Raw genomic sequence first — 18,657 nt, 5'->3', positions numbered from 1 at the left:
AAGACAAACAGAACTTGATGGAAATAAACATAACCAATAGGTTGGTTCAAAAATACTTTTTTTCAGCTGGAAGTCCAGGACACCTCCTTTTTTCGACTTACTAATAGTATAATGCTGTAAAAGTTTTAGCTTCTTACTCAAATTTTAAGACGGTGTTCAATGACCCCTCAATTTAATATAAACCGTAGCATAGAAAATGTCACAAATTTAGAAACATTTATATTTCCCCCACTTTTTTTGTAAATAATTATTTTATTGCCATGTATATGCATAATACTCGTGTCGGGTACATTATAATATGTAGCGTTGTTTTTTCATTTCAATATATTTTTTTTAACCCCTCCCCATATTGATGAAGTTTGGGGGAGGGGGGTTGAGCATCCTCTGTCAGTGGAAATAGGAAGCTAAAATTCTTCCTGTACATTGCTATCCACAAGTCTAAAATATTGAGAGGTGTCCTGGTATCTAAGAGAAACTTTTTTTACATGTATTTTTCAACCACCCTAATATCCAAGTTATGTTTTAAGACCTTGAAGAACACCCTTGTCCCGGGTTTCAAACTAATTTGTACCAACCTGCACAGCTCTTGGTCATAAGAGACTCCTCAGCATTGCAAAACGGCTGCTTTGTACGTTTGAAAAGTAGTTTACAAATTTCTGTACTTCAGAGCCAGACTAATGAAAAGGCTTTTTTTATGCTGGTAAATTTTTTACAGAATTAAGTTGTTCTGACTCGATGCGGAATAAAATTCGACGCATAAAGCTGTAATAACCTGAAAATTGTCATTTTTGGACTTACGTCAGTCTGGCTCTGAGGTGCAGATTTATGGGCTCGAGTAACATTTTGTGCTATAGTTCTATGCTTGAATTGAGTTTAGCATATGACTTTCGATAAAATAGCAACCTTTATATCTGCTGTTCTAACTAGTTGAGAAAATTGGAACAAGCTTAATCTGATGTGGGGGAAAAAAGGTCTTTCGAGCGACACAGAATTTTATGGGGAGTGAAAATTTTTTCAATCCCTTTGATAAGCATTTTATGCAAATTTTAGCTTTAAAAAAAAAAAAAAAAAAAAAAAAAAAAAAAATCCGAAATTTAATTCCCAAAAAGCTAATTCGAAAAAAAAAAAAAAAAAGAAAAGAAAACCGCTCCGAGGTGCAACTCCCTGGAGCTCGAAGCAATTTTTTGGTAGTACCAAATTTCAATGCCTCCTGAACGCAGACGCGCCACAGACATCCTTTCACAATTTCGTTGGTGCTACTTTTTTTAACACATATAGAAAAAATCAACAAATTTTATTACTTCCTTTTACGAAGTAAAGAAAGTATTGTATTTGCAAAAAAATTTTCACCAAAAAATTGGCCTTAATTTCCATTTTGCTCGCCCCCGAATGAATACTGATTTTTTTTTCAACCCGACCACACGCGGATATGTGCCTAAGAACGTATAGACACCCGAAATATCCATTTGGACGATCACCGAATTAATTACAACGAGTTTTCGCGTGACGTCTGTATGTACGTATGTGCGTATGTATCTCGCATAACTCAAAAACGGTATGCCATAGAAAGTTGAAATTTGATATCTAGACTCCTAGTGGGATCTAGTTGTGCAGTGTGCACCTCCCCTTTTGGTTGCATTCGGATGTTCCTAAAAGGGTCTTTTGCACCTTTTGGGGGAGAGGGGGGGAAATCGTTGTTAATATCAATGCAAACTCAAGTGGTGTTATAATTTGGCAAACACTTGGCGACATATCACCAAGCTTTTGGTCGCCAAGTTTCTTCGCCAACTTAACGTCAAATTTTTGGCGGATTTTTTTTTTTTTTGGTTTCATTTTGGTCACTATTGGCGATATTTAGAGAGTTTTCCATTGAATCACATTAAAATGTGAAATATTGGGAAAATTAATCTGTATAAAACGTTTTTTTGCTTCAGTTCGCAACAAACGTGGAGCAAAAATATTTAAAGTGTTTCTTTGTTTACTCCAAGCATTAAATTGGCATAAGAGGAAGTCATGTGATGCACACATCAGTTCGTTTACTTCAAAACCTGGTCAGCGTGCCTACAGAACTACAACAGAGAAAGTGTAAACAATCAAACCACAACTCCTAAAAACTTACGCCAACGTACCTCAAAACACGTGTTTTTGATTACGTAACGGACTGATATGCAGAAAGCATGACATCACATGCATGACGAAGAGCAACTCACAGGGAAATGATTCGTAATCGTAACATTCTTGAAAATTATCGGATTTGAGAGTTACAAAAAATGTAGATGTAATGCAAAGAAAAATTCTGCACGATGAAAGCTCTTTTTCAAACGTTGATTGCCATAAATTACTTAAATTAAAATACAAAACTTTTGAAATATTAGCAAATAAAATGTATTCGATTAGGTAATTACTGGAGTCATATATACTCACAAGGATAAAAAGTAAAATAAAATAAATAAATAAAACTGTGGATCTTCAATAAAATGATTCGGTAGGGGTCGCCTAATAATATATGATTCGACCTAACTCATATAAATGAGAAATATTGAAAGTTTTTTGTTTTTTCGGTGAGAGAAGAGCTGCAAAAGTATATGAATGTTATATTAAAACTAAACGTTAAATTTCAGTAATTTTTCAATTAATCACAAAAAGTGCATTTTCAAAACGTCCTCTTTATATCAGCAGGACTAAGTTTTATTAGTCACATCATTATTTTATTTTTGTGCACAGATGTCACAAAAAATAAAGGAATTAAAAATCTGCAAGTACATTTATATTTTCGTTGGAACTCCACTTGGAGATAAAATTATTTCTTCTGTTACTAACTAGATAAAGCTAGTGGTAGTTCCCATAGGGGGAAAAATAAATACGCCATATACTCTCAAATTTTTTTTAGACATATAGCGTATACCCTCAAGTTTCAAAAAATTTCATATTATATATGTGATCACATACACATATTGTGTATAACTGATTACTGGGAGTATACGCTCAGAAAAATTGATGGAAACATCACTGGATAAAGCTAAATTCAAACATGAAAGTACAACTCAAAGGACTTTTAACGAACATACCCGTTCATTTTGAACACTTGCTTATGAGCATGTTCTTCCCAAGAGCGCTTTCCAACAAAGTTTGTTAGGAGCAAATCACAACTTCCATATCGGGGAGGGGGCGTTCTTGAGTATTGGGAGGTGCTTCGTAGCGACCCCCATGACCTCCCCCTGTATCCGCCACTGAGGGGGAGCACACCTGGTTGAACTAATTAATTTCAACTAGATGTGAAGTTGAACTGCCATGTATCAAAATTATAAAATACTTAAAAAGTATTGGGATAAAATACACTACATACATTGCTGGAAAAATAAAACTACAAATGTATGAATGAAATAGTAACAACTTTTTAAAAAATTTTAGCAAAAGATTCAGCAGCCAAACATGCCGGAGAAGAAAGGAGTTGGTGTTCCAACACTTTGAGCAGGCTTTTGAATTTCCATTGACTTGACGTTACAATTTATGAGTGGCACTTAAGTGTGGAGCCAAATTTAGGCAGGATCCTGTTTTCTAAGCAAAAGCTTTCACTTATTACTCGCAACCATTCAAGAGACTGAATGCTTCCATTATGTTTTTTTTTAAATCACATACATACTTCAGATTTTTCCCCCCTCTTGTTTTTCATTTCTTTTCTTCCAGAACATGATTGTTCAGTCTGTCTTCACAATTCGAGCAAAACATAAGCGTGCTGCGAGTAAAAATAATAGTTCGAGAGGCCGATGAAGGAAGCGAAGGGAAAGATAAAAAAATTCGTCAGTTTATTTTACGATTGTCGGTTGAAAGCAGAATTATATAAATTAATCGAAGTACATTAAAAAATAATAATAATAACGACTATCATAAAACTCACACGATGGCCAATAATCACCAACACAAATCTCTCATGTCGTCAAACCTTACAGTAGGCTGAAACAATTTTATCTCGGGCTAAAACAATTTCAGTTACTTGGGGGCCTTTAAGAAGCGGGAGCCCAAGGCCGTGGCCTATTCAGCAATCAGGTCCTGCGTTACAGAATCACGAAATAAGATCAATTGGTTCCTACTGCGTTCTAACACGTAATTAACGTTGTAAGCTGGAATGGACAAAAAAAAAAAAAGAACTAATATATCATTAACGTATAAAAGCTTCTGTAACTACTATTGCAAAAATTAATTCATTTACATGTTTATTCATTTCGAACATCGGGTTAGGGGGACTCACCAAAAGAAAAGCCGGTTTGAAACCAATTCATATTGCATTCGTATTATATTTACAACTAAGAAGCTCCGCCCTCTGCTCGCTGCCGTTCACCCATCCCGAAGATTGCTCTTGTTTGGTTAGGGAAGATTTAAAAGAATCAGATTAAAATACACGCTACGGTTAGAACAAAAAAAAAAAAAAAAAATCGCGCTCCCCTTCTCATAGAAAATAGTTTTTGCAAAAGCTCATCAAATTTAGAAAAATATTAAAATCTTGCTCCAACTCGAAGACAAAAAGAACTTGATAAAAATAAATAACAAAATTATTAAAAATGAAAATTAAATAAATAAACAAATAAATAAATAAAGCAGTTTCGTGATCGATTTGAAAAGAAATGGGTTGGAAAACAGTACATGGCACAAGGTGCATAAAAAACCTGTGTACACAAATCATGCTCGAAGTTAAGACAAAACATCAATTATACTAGGATTAAAAAAATAATGTGGACACTACATGACTTCCGTGTACGCCTATTGAATATTCTATATTCTTTGACTACTAAAAATAATAATACTAATGAAAGGAATTCAAAAAGACAGAAATGGTGATGTAAACCCGTTACAAATTCGGGTTCATTTCAGTTAGAGCCGCTATATAGATAGGCCGACGCATCAGCTTAAGTTTAGCCATTTTGGATCGGATTTTTCATTTTTGCGCTGCTAGGGTTACCACAGTAAAGTTTCGAGTTTCACCTATTTAATAAACAAAAACGTGTCCCTAATAATCGATGGCAGCGAACAATCACTAAACGCGATTACTCGCCAGAAAGGACAACCACTCAAACACGCACTCCGATCCAAAACTAGTATGTTGTGGCCATCACGAAATTTTGTTCTATATTTTTCCTTTTTCTGATCCCTCCTCATGCTTGACGAGGAAGCAATATTCCTAACAAAAACAAAATTACACATGCAAAAACTTGACGACCATCCCAATGTCTGAATTTTTGTAATAACAAAACAAAGAGCAAAAATTGAAAGTTACTTTAAAAGCCTTACTTCAATTATTTACAAATATTTTATTTATTAACAAACATAAGATGGAAACAGTTAAAAATTTTAAATCATTGAGATAATATTTCCGATCATTTCCATACAATTAAAATCACGAGAAATACGCAGACGACAATCTATTACGATTTATCTTTCTTATTGTTGCATTAATAAAACTATTTTTATTCAAAAAAAAAATCAACACCTCTTGGTGCGATTGGAGTCAAAATTGAACCAAAGCCTGTTTACGTATGGATTCACATATATTCCAAATTTCAACCAGAACGTAGCATTACTTCTTGAGATAGGGCACTCACAATGGAAAAAAAGAACGAGCGATTGCGCTACCCCCCTTTTAGCTGTTGACACCAAAATAAAATCAGCTCTTATATCCACTAAGGGCTACTTGTCAAAAAAATTTTGTTTGATTCCGTTCGTTATTTCTTGAGATACAGCAGTCACAATTGACGATAAAAAACGTTCTATAACTCAACCCCCGTTTGAGCTATTGACACCAAAATTGAATCAGCACCTGCTCCTGTTAGGGGCAACATATGGACCAAATTTTGTTTGATTCCGCCAGTTACTTCCTGAGGAATAGCAAGCACGCGTAACTCAAAAAACGTCCCATTGCTCCACACCCCTTGGAGGAATTCGCGCCAAAAACTAATGGGCACAAGTTCACATAGGGGCACATATGTGTACCAAATTTCGGTCAATTTCATGCGGTAGTTTTTGCTGTAGAGCGGCCACAAAAAACTGGTCACACACAGACGTGACACACACACATACACACATACATACACACACACATACATACACACACACAGACAGACAGACATTTTCCAAAAATAGTCGAAATGAACTCAGCACACCTCAAAACGTTCGAATCCGTCAAAATTCGAAATTCGAAAATTTGCACGAATCCAATACTTTCTTCTATATATTAGATATAGAAGAAAGTAAAAAGGCTGATCTGAAGCTGATGTGCGACTCATATATATAAGGGCCTTAATTTCAGTACATATATTAGAAGACACGAACGTCGACATATAAAATCATTTCTGACAATCACCTCATCTTAAAAGTCAGTAATGTATCATCAGAGAATTTTTACCTCTCCCCTGTAGTGCCCACATCGGAGAAACGATGCACACAAATTACACACCATTGGAGGTTCCTAAAACACAAGATGAGTTTAGTAGAGCAGACTCCCAGCCACTAAAGCGTTAATAGATAACATTCGAGTTGGCACCAAACCTACGTCTCGATTTTATCACCGACTTAGAAAGACACCGTTTAAGAAAACGATACGTTGCGAATTCGATAAGCGTAGATGGAGGAGGGATTATGATTGTTGGGAACTGGAGAAGTAGTAAGGAGGGTGATCAGATATTCGCTTGATGACTCTTGTTTCGAACGAACCATCTCGTAGATTCACGAGACGAAAAATTGTACCCGGACTTCGCATTATTTTTACTTTCTTCTATATCTAATATATAGAAGAAAGTATTGGATTCGTGCAAATTTTCGAATTTCGAATTTTGACGGATTCGAACGTTTTGAGGTGTGCTGAGTCCATTTCGACCATTTTTGGAAAATGTCTGTCTGTCTGTGTGTGTGTATGTATGTGTGTGTGTGTGTGTGTGTGTGTGTGTGTATGTATGTGTGTCACGTCTGTGTGTGACCAGTTTTTTGTGGCCGCTCTACAACAAAAACTACCGCATGAAATCGAACGAAATTTAGTACATATATGTGCCCCTATGTGAACTTGTGCCCATTAGTTTTTGGCGCGAATTCCTCCAAGGGGGGTGGAGCAATGGGACGTTTTTCGAGTTACGCGTGCTTGCTATTCCTCAGGAAGTTACTGGCGGAATCAAACAAAATTTGGTCCATATGTTGGTATTAACAGGAACAGGTGCTGATTCAATTTTGGTGTCAATAACTCAAACGGGGGTTGAGCTATAGAACGTTTTTGTCGTCAATTGTGACTGCTGTATCTCAAGAAATAATGAACGGAATGAAAGAAAAATTTATCGGCAAGTAGCCCTTAGTGGGTATAAGAACTGATTTTATTTTTGTGTCAACAGCTAAAAAGGAGGTAGCGCAATCACCCGTTCTTTTTTTCCATTTTGAGTGCCCTATCTCAAGAAGTAATGCTACGTTCTGGTTGAAATTTGGAATATATGTGAATCCATATGTAAACAGGCTTTGGTTCTATTTTGACGCCGATCGCTCCAAGAGGTGCTGATTTTTTTTTTTTTTTTTTTTTTTTTGCGAATAAAAATATTTTTATTAATGCAACAATAAGAAAGATAAATCGTAATAGATTGTCGTCTGCGTATTTCTCGTGATTTTAATTGTATGGAAATGATAGGAAATATTATCTCAATGATTTAAAATTTTTAACTGTTGCCATCTTATGTTTGTTAACAAATAAAATATTTGTAATTCATTCAAGCAAGGCTTTTAAAATAACTTTCAATTTTCGCTCTTTGCTTTGCTTTTGCAATAATTCAGACATTGGGATAGTCGTCAAGTTTTTGCATGTGTCATTTTGTTTTTGTTGGGAATATTGCTTCCTCGTCAAGCATGGGGAGGGATCAGAAAAAAAAAAAAGAAAAATATAGAAGAAAGTTTCGTGATGGCCACAACATACTAGTTAGAGTAAGGAACGAAGGAAGTATGTTATTATTAGCAAAGAGGTTTAATCAATTGTAAGCAAGAACTTGGGTTATTGAGAATGGCAACGATGGGGATTGGAATTACGATTTCTGTAAGACGTTTGATGTTTTTCGGAATTATCGGGTTTGAGAAAGAGATTTAGGTTTGATGATTAACGTTTTTGATGTTTACGTTGTCATTGAATAAAAGCTTTAAGTTTTACACTTCAGAAGTGGGATGATGAAATTTTTTTTTTGAAGCAATGTCCTATTTATCAAAAGTCAGGAAGAGAGATTTGCAATATATTGCCACTGAGTTAGGAGAAGATGATGTTAAAAACCTAACAGTTATACGTTTGATCAAAGTTATCTTAAGTAATGACAATTATGAAGAAGAAATAGTTAAGGGCATCATTTCGAGCTTAGATGTCGAACGACTCAGTGAAGAAGAACGTGAAAAGCGCCAACACGAAAATGAACAGCGCCAACAAGAAATTGAAAGCGAAAAGCGCCAACATGAAAATGAACTGCGCCAACAAGAAATTGAAAGGGAAAAGCGCCAACAGGAAATCGAACGGGAAAAGCGCCAACAGGAAATCGAACGGGAAAAGCGCCAACAGGAAATCGAACGGGAAAAGCGCCAACATGAAAATGAACAGCGCCAACAGGAAATTGAAAAGTTGCAACGCCAACAGGAATTTGAAAGGGAACAGCTCCAGTACCAAAAGGAAATTGAGCGAGAAAAGCGCCAAAATGAAATTGAGCGCGAAAAGCGCCAACACGAACTTCAGTTACAGAAATTAGAGTCAGAAGCAAAGACCAGCAGCGCAGTGTCAGAATTACCAAAGGTGGATTGGCAAGCTCAGTTAAGAAAATTCGATTCAATTAACGACGACATAGGGTTGTATCTTGTCCATTTCGAAAGAGTGATGACGCGAGTTAAAATTTAATCGACATTGTGGATGGCGTGTCTTACTGGAGTATTGCCAAGTGATATTGTTGAATTAATTCTGTAAGAACCAGAAAAAAATGCCGAAGATTTTGCTTACGTGAAAGATTTGCTTTTAAAGCGATATAAATTAAGTCCCGAAAAGTTCAGACAACTATTTTACTCACATAAGGATGGAAAGAGCTGGCGTGAATATTATTATGAGTTAGAAACATATTTTACCGGATGGACTACAGGACTGAAAATTGAGAGTGTGAACGACTTAAAAGGACTGATAATCTCTGATCGTATCAAAGAGGTGGCTCCTTCTGCAGTAAGAGATTACTATTTAAGCACATGGTCATCATTAAACACACCAATTGAATTGACTAATAAGATAGATGAATACATAGAACTGAACAATTCTTTTAAGGGTAAACTTCAAGTGAATGACCGTCCAGAGTTTATTTTGAGAAAGAATCATACTTCAAACGAAAGTTGGAATAAAGACATTTCGCGTGTTAGAGCTACAGAATCCATAGTATTGTTACAAATTCTGTAAATAGTAATTATTGTAGTAACGTAACCTGTAAATAGTTTCCCGTAATGAATATACAACCCCTTAACATATGGCTAAAGTATACAACCCCCTATTCTTTTTTTCTTATTTCATTCACTGATTTTATCCATGAAAGTGTAGTTGTAGAACGTTGTAGCATTTTCTGGAATCTTTGAGAGCTCTCTTTTCGGTGTGTATATAAACGGTTACGCTGGATAAAGAGTTGAGTTTCGATTGAGAATTTGTGCTGAGAGTGTATTAGCTCTGTTTATTGCGAGGCATTTCGCTGTGTTGTTTTCGTATTTGGAAGTAAATACGTGTGTAACCGTTGAGTTTACGGTGTTGTGTGATGCTTGTTTAATCTGATGATTAATTTAGCAGTTGTTAACGATTTCTCCTGTACATAGTGTAAATAAAACTCCTGTGTTTTTATCAAGAACTGTGTCATCCTTTCAAGAAAGTTGGAAGTCTCGCCGGATCCGTTACAATTGGCGCCCAACGTGGGGCTTCTTCTGGACTTTCTTGGAGTAAGTGTGACATTGGACATTTTTTTCATAAAAACTTTTTGAATTTGGACTTTATTTGAATGGTGATTACTCGCGCAACGGATGAACAATTAAAACAACTTCTTGACGCAATCAACTCTGTGAAGGGTGATATGGTGGCTGATCAAGAACAATTAAAAAATGATATGGCGGCTAATCAAGAACGATTAAAAAGTGATCTGACTGCAAGTATGTTGGCAAATCAAGACCAGTTAAAAAGCGATTTAACGGTGCTGAAAAAGGACTTAACGTCTAACCAAGAAGAAATTAAAAACGACCTTATTTCGGTAAAGACTGTGATGGAAAATAAATTTAATGACATAGAGCATCGAGTTGATGCTATTGAAGAAAAAGTTGATACCGTTGAAAGCCGATTCAATGCTGTAGAAAATAAATTTGAAGAAGAAGATAGAAGATTTCATCTATTTAAAGAAGAGATCTTTAAAGATATGGAAAGGAGATTGGCGACCGCGGAAAGCAGCTCTGTACAGTTTGGCGCTCCCACATCGGTTGCTCGACCGTCCATTAAACTTGCCACATTTGATGGGAAAACTTCGTGGCAGGTTTACAAAACTCAATTCATGATAGTGGCGGAAGCGAACGGATGGGACTCTGCTACCAAGGCCTGCCATCTTGCTGCATCCCTGAGAGGTGACGCAGCGGACATTCTTCAGACCCTTCCGGACAGCCAGTGCCTGGATTTCGCCGCCCTCACACCTGCGTTGGAGCTTCGCTTCGGGGAGAAGTGCCAGAAAGATTTCAGCCGACTCCAGTTGAAGTCCCGTTTCCAGAAAACCGGGGAAACCTTGCAAGAGCTAGCGGCGGACGTCGAGAGACTGTCTCATCTTGCTTTTTGCGACTGTCCTGCGGATGTTCGAGACAACCTGGCACTCAACTACTACATCGACGGGGTTCGAGATCCGGAAATCCAGAAAGCTCTACGGATGGCGGATGTCAAAGACCTGAATTCTGCTGTTGTGTATGCGATGAAGTTGGAGGCCGCCCAGCAAGCAACCCGCAAGGATCGCCATTCAATCCGCGACGTGAAAACTGATGAGCCTGATCCGGTTTCGTCACGCTTTGCTGAACTGGAAAAGCAAATAAAAGAAATTGCAGGAATCCTCAAAAGGACTCTTTTTAAAGAAGTATGACTTCAACCTCGACTTCAAGACTAATGAGCTGCACTCGATGAGAGAAGACATAGCCATCTTCAACGCTGAAAATGATGTAAAATCCGCTCATCAAATAATAGCCCAAACAGATTTATCGATTCCCTCAAGGTCAGAATCATTAATACCTGGTTCCATTAACGAAAGCAATAGTTTTCGATTTGGACTCATTGAATACCCTAATCTAAGCAATAACCTAAAAGGAGTTCTGGTAGCATCTACGCTTGTGAACCTTTCTAAGGATGTAATTCCTGTGAGAGTCGCCAACGTTAGTGAAAGGCCAAGGAATGTCCGGAAAGGTGAAGTGTTAGCAACCTGTATTCCAGTAAACAGCATCATTAGAAGAATCAATTCCCCCGAGACTGTGTCTTCTGAGTCCTTGACATCGAAGTTAGTTGGGAGTGCACCATTATCGAAAGATCAAAGAATTGCTGCGGAACAATTTGTGGATGACTTCAAGCATCTGTTTTCATCAGCATCGGAGGATGTTGGCCATACGAATTTAACGCAGCATAGGATTTACACTGGAGAACACCCCCCTATTGAACAGCATCCAAGACGACTACCATTCGCCAAGAAGGAAGAAGTTGAGATCCTCCTGAAAGAGATGAAGGAGAATGATGTAATCGAACCGTCATCCAGTCTTGGGCTTCTCCCATCGTCTTAGTCCGAAAGAAAGATGGCTCCACCAGATTTTGTGTCGATTACCGACGGCTGAATGAAATCACCAAGAAAGACAGTTACCCTCTTCCACGGATAGACGACACCTTGGACACTCTTTCCGGACACAAGTGGTTTTCGACCCTGGACTTGAAGAGCGGCTACTGGCAGGTTGAGATACACCCTGATGACCGAGAGAACACAGCGTTTACAACTGGACAAGGCTTATGGAGGTTTAAAGTGATGCCCTTCGGCCTCTGCAATGCACCAGCTACGTTCGAGCGTCTTATGGAGACAGTGTTAAGAGGACTTTCCTACGAATCCTGTCTGGTCTACTTAGACGATATCATCATCGTGGGACGCAGTGTCGAAGAACATCTGGCAAATCTTAGGAAGGTGCTGCAAAAGCTTAAGGAAGCCAATCTGAAGTTAAGCCCGTCCAAATGTAATTTGTTCCGCCGGGAAGTGAACTATCTTGGTAACATCATCTCTTCTGAGGGTGTACAAACCGATGCAGAAAAGATATCCGCGGTCAAGAGTTGGAGTCGTCCCGAAAACGTCCATCAGCTGCGAAGTTTCCTGGGGCTCTGCACGTACTACAGGAAGTTTGTGAAGGGTTTTTCCAACATTGCACGACCTTTGCATAAGCTGACGGAGAGCAAGCAAAAGTTTGAATGGTCCAAAGAATGCGAAGATGCATTTCTACGACTGAAAGAGGCTTTAACATCAACGCCTATCCTCGCCTATCCTCAGTCTGAAAAATCCTTCATCCTGGACACTGATGCGAGCAACGAGGGCATCGGAGTTGTTTTATCCCAAGAAATTGACAGAAATGAACATGTCATCGCTTACTGGAGCAAATGCTTATCAAAGTCGAAGCGAAATTACTGCGTCACCAGAAAGGAGTTACTGGCCATAGTGAAAGCTATAGAACACTTCCATCATTACCTCTACGGCCGAAAATTTCTGCTTCGGACAGATCATGCCTCATTAACTTGGCTTTTGAACTTCAAAAATCCGGAAGGCCAGATAGCCAGATGGATACAGCGGCTCCAGGAATATGACATGGAGATCAAGCATCGAAAAGGGTTATCTCACGGTAATGCTGACGCTTTATCAAGAAGACCCTGTCCTGTGAACTGCCACTATTGTTCCCGAATCGAGAAACAGTATGGAACGACTAGCCCTACCGCCTATCAGGTGACAGTGACTCCAATATCATCAGAACCTGATCCATGGAGTGACGACCAAGTTCGAAAAGATCAACTTGAAGACCCCGACATAAAACCAATTTTGGAGTTCATGGAAAGTGACAGTCGGCGACCTAGCTGGCAGGACGTTTCCATCTTCAGTCCTGCAACAAAAAGATACTGGGCTTTATGGAACTCGCTCCATTTACGGAACGGCGTGCTACACCGAAAATGGGAATCTGACGGCGGCAAAACATCTAGGTGGCAGTTACTACTTCCCCGATCAAGGATTTCAGATGTTCTGAAAGAAATACATAGTAGTGCGACTGGAGGACATTTTGGTGTCTTGAAAACCCTCAATAAAGTTCGGGAGCGCTTCTTCTGGAGCAAGGCGAAGGATGACGTGGAGAAGTGGTGCCATTCTTGTGACGCCTGTGCTGCTCGTAAAGGACCGAAGAAGAGAAGCAGAGGGAAGCTACATCTGTACAACGTTGGAGCTCCTTTCGAACGAATTGGGATCGACATCCTGGGTCCTCTACCAAGAACTGCTGATGGGAACAAATACATTCTTGTTTCCATCGACTATTTCACCAAATGGCCCGAAGCGTATCCCATTCCAGATCAAGAAGATACCACCGTAGCAGGGACTCTAGTCCAACATTGGATCTCGAGATATGGAACACCTTTGCAGATTCATTCCGATCAAGGGAGGAATTTCATCTCTGCTGTGTTTAAGGGCCTATGTCAAATTTTCGGAATTGAGAAAACTAGGACAACACCACTACACCCACAATCGGACGGCATGGTGGAGAGATTTAACCGCACAATCCTGAATAATCTCTCGCTTATGGTATCCAGTAATCAACAGGATTGGGACAAGAAGCTACCTTTGTTCCTGCTGGCCTACCGCAGTGCTGTCCACGAGACTACTGGATTTGCCCCATCTCAGATGCTCTTCGGACGAGAGCTTCGGCTACCTTGTGATCTCGTCTTCGGTCGTCCTCCGGATGCGCCTGCATCGCCTGAGGAGTACATCCAGGATCTCCAGGACCGGTTGGAAGACGTTCATAACTTCGCACGAGAGCGAATCAACATCGCGGCGGAGAAGATGAAGACCCGATACGACACAAGGTCTACTGGACATGAATTCAACGAAGGCGACAAGGTTTGGTTATGGAATCCCATCCGACGGAAAGGTCTGTCACCCAAATTGCAGTCGCATTGGGATGGACCCTACAAAGTCCTTAACCGACTAAATGACGTCGTAGTGAGGATCCAAAAATCACCTAATGCAAAACCTAGGGTTGTACATTATGATCGGTTAGCCCCATACTATGGCCATAGTTCATGAGTATTACGTAAACAACCATGGTTGATAACATAAAAGTTGTAGATAATTTTTTTGCTTTTAATTTTAGTAATATTTCTTGTTATTATTGTGTTTCCTATGCATTATTGGTTATTATTTAATGTGTGTATTTGTGAACATGTGATAGAAGTTTGGCACCCTTTCTGGGGATTGTACTGCCCGGGACGTGCAGTCCTTGGGAAGGGGGCAATGTTACAAATTCTGTAAATAGTAATTATTGTAGTAACGTAACCTGTTAATAGTTTCCCGTAATGAATATACAACCCCTTAACATATGGCTAAAGTATACAATCCCCTATTCTTTTTTTCTTATTTCATTCACTGATTTTATCAATGAAAGTGTAGTTGTAGAACGTTGTAGCATTTTCTGGAATCTTTGAGAGCTCTCTTTTCGGTGTGTATATAAACGGTTACGCTGGATAAAGAGTTGAGTTTCGATTGAGAATTTGTGCTGAGAGTGTATTAGCTCTGTTTATTGCGAGGCATTTCGCTGTGTTGTTTTGGTATTTGGAAGTAAATACGTGTGTAACCGTTGAGTTTACGGTGTTGTGTGATGTTTGTTTAATTGCTGATGATTAATTTAGCAGTTTTTAACGATTTCTCCTGTACATAGTGTAAATAAAACTCCTGTGTTTTTATCAAGAACTGTGTCATCCTTTCAAGAAAGTTGGAAGTCTCGTCGGATCCGTTACAGTATGTTATATCTGCAATGAAAAGGAACATTTTTCTCGTGACTGTCTAAAATTGAGACGACCCAAGTTGTGTACCAGGTGTAGAATGGAAGGTCATGGAACAAAAGATTGTCCACAAAAACCCTCTATTTCTCCTCTAGTGAACATTTCTCATTCGAATCCTTCGGACAGAAACGTAAGTACTAAGACTATCGTTATTAACGGCATCACTACGGAGGCAATTATGGATACCGCAGCAGACATATCAATGATTAAAGAAACATTTGTAACTAAAATAAATGCGATCATCTTGAGTAAAATTTCAACCAACGTACGGGGTATCGGTGGAGTTACGGAGTCTTTTAAAATAGTCACAGCACAAGTAACAGTGGACAATGTAAATTTGACAAATGTCAAGCTTTATGTGGTGTCCGATGGCACTTTTGAGGGACCTAATATTCTCATTGGAAATGACATAGATTTTCCCAATTTAGTCATGGTTCGAAAGCAGGGAATGTCTAAACTGTTTCACATCAGTGAGTTTAAGAAGATGTGCAATATCGAAGTCGATGAAGTCCCAGAAAAAGTTGTATTCAGAGTTTCCGAACCTGTTCAAATACAACCCCGTACGGTGCAATTAAGCCATGTAGTAAGCAACGTTGATCAGAAAAATGGAATTGTGTTAGTTAAGGAACTATGTGAAGATCTTGAAACAGCAGTTTACCTTGATGGTGGTAAAACAATACTACCAGTCGCCAACTTCAGTTACCAAACTATGCATCTCAAAAAAAATCACGTTATTAAAAGAGGGATTTTACAACCTGAGCCTCTCAAGATCGACCAAATCTCTAATGAAACTGATTCAGTAGAAGACAGTAGAAAAATTAATATTTTGATGGCAAAAGAAGTCATTAGGCAAAAGATTACACGTAAAGACATTAAAATCGGCCCTTGTATAGACATTCGACAACAACAGGAAATTTGCAATTTATTGACTGAATACAGAGCATGCATAGCACTAAAACCGGATGAACTTGGATGCGTCAATAATACATTGATGTGTATTTCTGAAAAACCAGGTAGCTCACCTGTAGCTCGCTCACCTTATCGTGCTTCTCATCATGAACGGGAAGTGTTACGCCATATTATTCAAGAATTAAAAAAACAAGGAATAGTTAGAGACAGCTCTTCCGAATATAGTAGTCCAGTTTTGCTAGTAAAGAAAAAAACGGGAGAATATCGGATGGTAATCGATTACAGGCAATTAAATTCTCAAACAGTCAAAGATAAATTCCCCTTACCATGCCTTGATGATTTGCTCGACCAACTATCTGGTTATAATTTGTTTTGCATACTTGACACTTGCCAAGGTTTTAACCAGATCCCAATGGACAATGAATCCTCTCGAAAAGCAGCATTTACGACTCCCGATGGGCATTTTGAACCAACACGTATGTTTTTCGGCCTAGCGAATGGTCCTTCCGTGTTTCAACGGTGTATGTCGCTAGCTTTGGGAGATTTATTGTGGAATGGTGTATCGTGTTTCGTGGATGATATTTTTTTTGAATGCTTAGATTTTGAAACCATAATGATTAAACTGCGAGAAGTGCTTAAACGTTTAAGTAATGCAGGATTAACTCTGAAATTATCAAAATGTGAGTTTGGAATGTCTGAAGTTGAGTACTTGGGATTTGTTGTGACCAGAGAAGGTATTCGACCTGGACCGAGAAAACTCTCTGCAATTTCTGAATTTCCTGTATCAAAGTCTAAGGAAGAAGTACACCGATTCTTAGGACTGACAGGATTCTTTCGACGATTCATTAAAAGATATACCTCCATTGCTGCTCCACTTACTCTATTATTGAAGAGTGGCCAATCGTTTCTCTGGAATTATAGGCACCAAGAAGCATTTGAGAGGCTTCGTAGAATATTAACGTCAAAGCCAGTTTTGAAATTATTTGATCCACGTCATGAAACTGAACTTCATACTGATGCAAGTTCTTTGGGATTGGCGGGTATGTTACTTCAACGGGATGAAAATAATTTGTTACATCTTGTTTACTGTGTTAGTCGGAGAACAACCACAGATGAAGAAAAGTATCACTCTAGCAGATTAGAATTATTAGCTGTAGTTTGGTCCGTTAATAGACTTCGACCCTTGCTTCTTGATCTCAGATTCACACTAGTTACGGATTGTTCTGCAGTAGCTTATTTGAACAGTCAAAGAAATATAAAACCACAAATTGCCAGGTGGGCTGAGCAATTGAGCGAATATGACTACGAAGTAAAACAAAGACCTGGATCTCAAATGCTGCATGTGGATGCCCTAAGTCGTGCTCCAATTGAAAACGCTGATGATGAAAATCAGTGTAGGCAAGACAAGGGAAAAGATAATCAGTCGGAGCCTATAGTGTTATACATTGCTACGGAAGAGGACAAAGTAGCCCTGATACAGTCACAAGATGAGGAACTGCAAGCTATTATTGAAATGTTGAAAAACCCTAAACTGAACAAGCAGAAGAATCTTGATGCCAAATTTGAACTTATCAACGGCATTTTATACCATGTGCCAGTTGTAGATGGGAAGAAAAGAAAACAATTCGTAATGCCCAAGTCGATGCGAAAGTATCTTGCTATACGATTTCATGATTTTACTGGACATTTTGGAGTAGATAAAGCTGTCTCTTTAATATCTCAACAGTTTTGGTTTCCCCGGATGATCAGCTACATTAGACAACATATACGACAATGCGTAACATGTGCCTTTGCGAAAATTCTATCAGGAAAAGTTCAAGGAAAACTGAACACTATTCCACCAGGAAAACGACCATTTGACATAATTCATCTAGATTTTCTGGGTCCTTTTGTTCTAAATTCAAATCGCAATAACGAACTCTTGGTATTTGTTGATAACTTGACAAAATTTGTACGTTTACGTCCTTGTTCCAGCTGCTCATCTAAATGTGTTTTAAAACACTTTGAAGAATTGATAAATGATTTTGGAAGTCCTAATCGTGTGGTAACAGATCGTGCACAATGTTTCAAGTCAGATAGTTTTGAAGAGTTTTGTTCAAAGTATGGTATAAAACATACATTGAATTGCAGTCAAAGACCACAAGCAAACGGTCAAGACTAGAGAGAATAAATCGTGTTCTTATCCCAATGATATCGTCAGCTGTTCGAAAGGATTCTCACTAAGATTGGGATAAAACGCTGTCTGATGTTCAACGGTGTATAAATTGGACCCGAAGCAAATCGACAGGTAAACCACCCTTTGAACTGTTATACGGTTTTAAATCAGTGAAGCTTGGAGATTTTCCAAAAGATTTGTTGCCTGATTCCGATGAATACTCAGGAGAAGCCCGGGAAAACATTTTGAAAGCTCAGAAGAAAATGAAACATGGTTTTGACAAACGTCATTGCGAAGCTTATAAGTATTCAGTTGGCGATGAGGTTGTGATAAAACGAGCGCCAGAATGTACTGGAAGTAGCACTAAAACTCAAGTCAAGTATCGAGGTCCTTTTGCAACAATTAAAGTCCTACCATCAGATGTATATCAAGTTGCGGACTTCCGAACACAAGGGCAAGGGCGCAAAAAGGCGGCCACATACGACTACTGCAC

The 18,657-nt window shown here is 38.6% G+C and overlaps 2 protein-coding genes across 2 annotated transcripts in view; one reads left to right on the top strand and one right to left on the bottom strand.

Annotated features, from left to right (window-relative positions):
- The window catches only part of LOC129221918 (tyrosine-protein phosphatase non-receptor type 4-like), a 69,724-nt gene extending 63,249 nt beyond the window's left edge, over window positions 1-6,475 (bottom strand). The window contains exon 1 of the mRNA XM_054856301.1: window positions 6,398-6,475. Coding sequence (XP_054712276.1) covers window positions 6,398-6,451 — 54 coding nt within the window. The 5' untranslated portion in view covers window positions 6,452-6,475. The remainder of the gene's footprint in view (window positions 1-6,397) is intronic.
- Window positions 6,476-8,206: 1,731 nt separating this feature from the next.
- Window positions 8,207-17,995, top strand: LOC129216154 (reticulocyte-binding protein homolog 2a-like). Its single transcript, XM_054850318.1, has 4 exons — window positions 8,207-8,768; window positions 8,961-9,096; window positions 17,105-17,636; window positions 17,984-17,995. The coding sequence occupies exons 1-4, from the start codon at window positions 8,207-8,209 to the stop codon at window positions 17,993-17,995; spliced, it is 1,242 nt and encodes a 413-aa protein (XP_054706293.1).
- The last annotated feature ends 662 nt before the right edge of the window (window positions 17,996-18,657 follow it).

The sequence above is a fragment of the Uloborus diversus genome, chromosome 1 (genome assembly GCF_026930045.1).
Source record: "Uloborus diversus isolate 005 chromosome 1, Udiv.v.3.1, whole genome shotgun sequence".
Taxonomy (NCBI): domain Eukaryota; kingdom Metazoa; phylum Arthropoda; class Arachnida; order Araneae; family Uloboridae; genus Uloborus; species Uloborus diversus.
This window is presented reverse-complemented; position numbering and strand designations above follow the sequence as displayed.

Coding starts and splice junctions, on each gene's coding strand:
- LOC129216154 (XM_054850318.1), top strand. CDS start 8,207: ATGTCCTATTTATCAAAAGTCAGGAAGAGAGATTTGCAATATATTGCC. Junction 8,769..8,960: donor GTCAGAAGCAAAGACCAGCA/GCGCAGTGTCAG, acceptor TAATTCTGTAAG/AACCAGAAAAAAATGCCGAA. Junction 9,097..17,104: donor TGGCGTGAATATTATTATGA/GTTAGAAACATA, acceptor TTACTGTGTTAG/TCGGAGAACAACCACAGATG.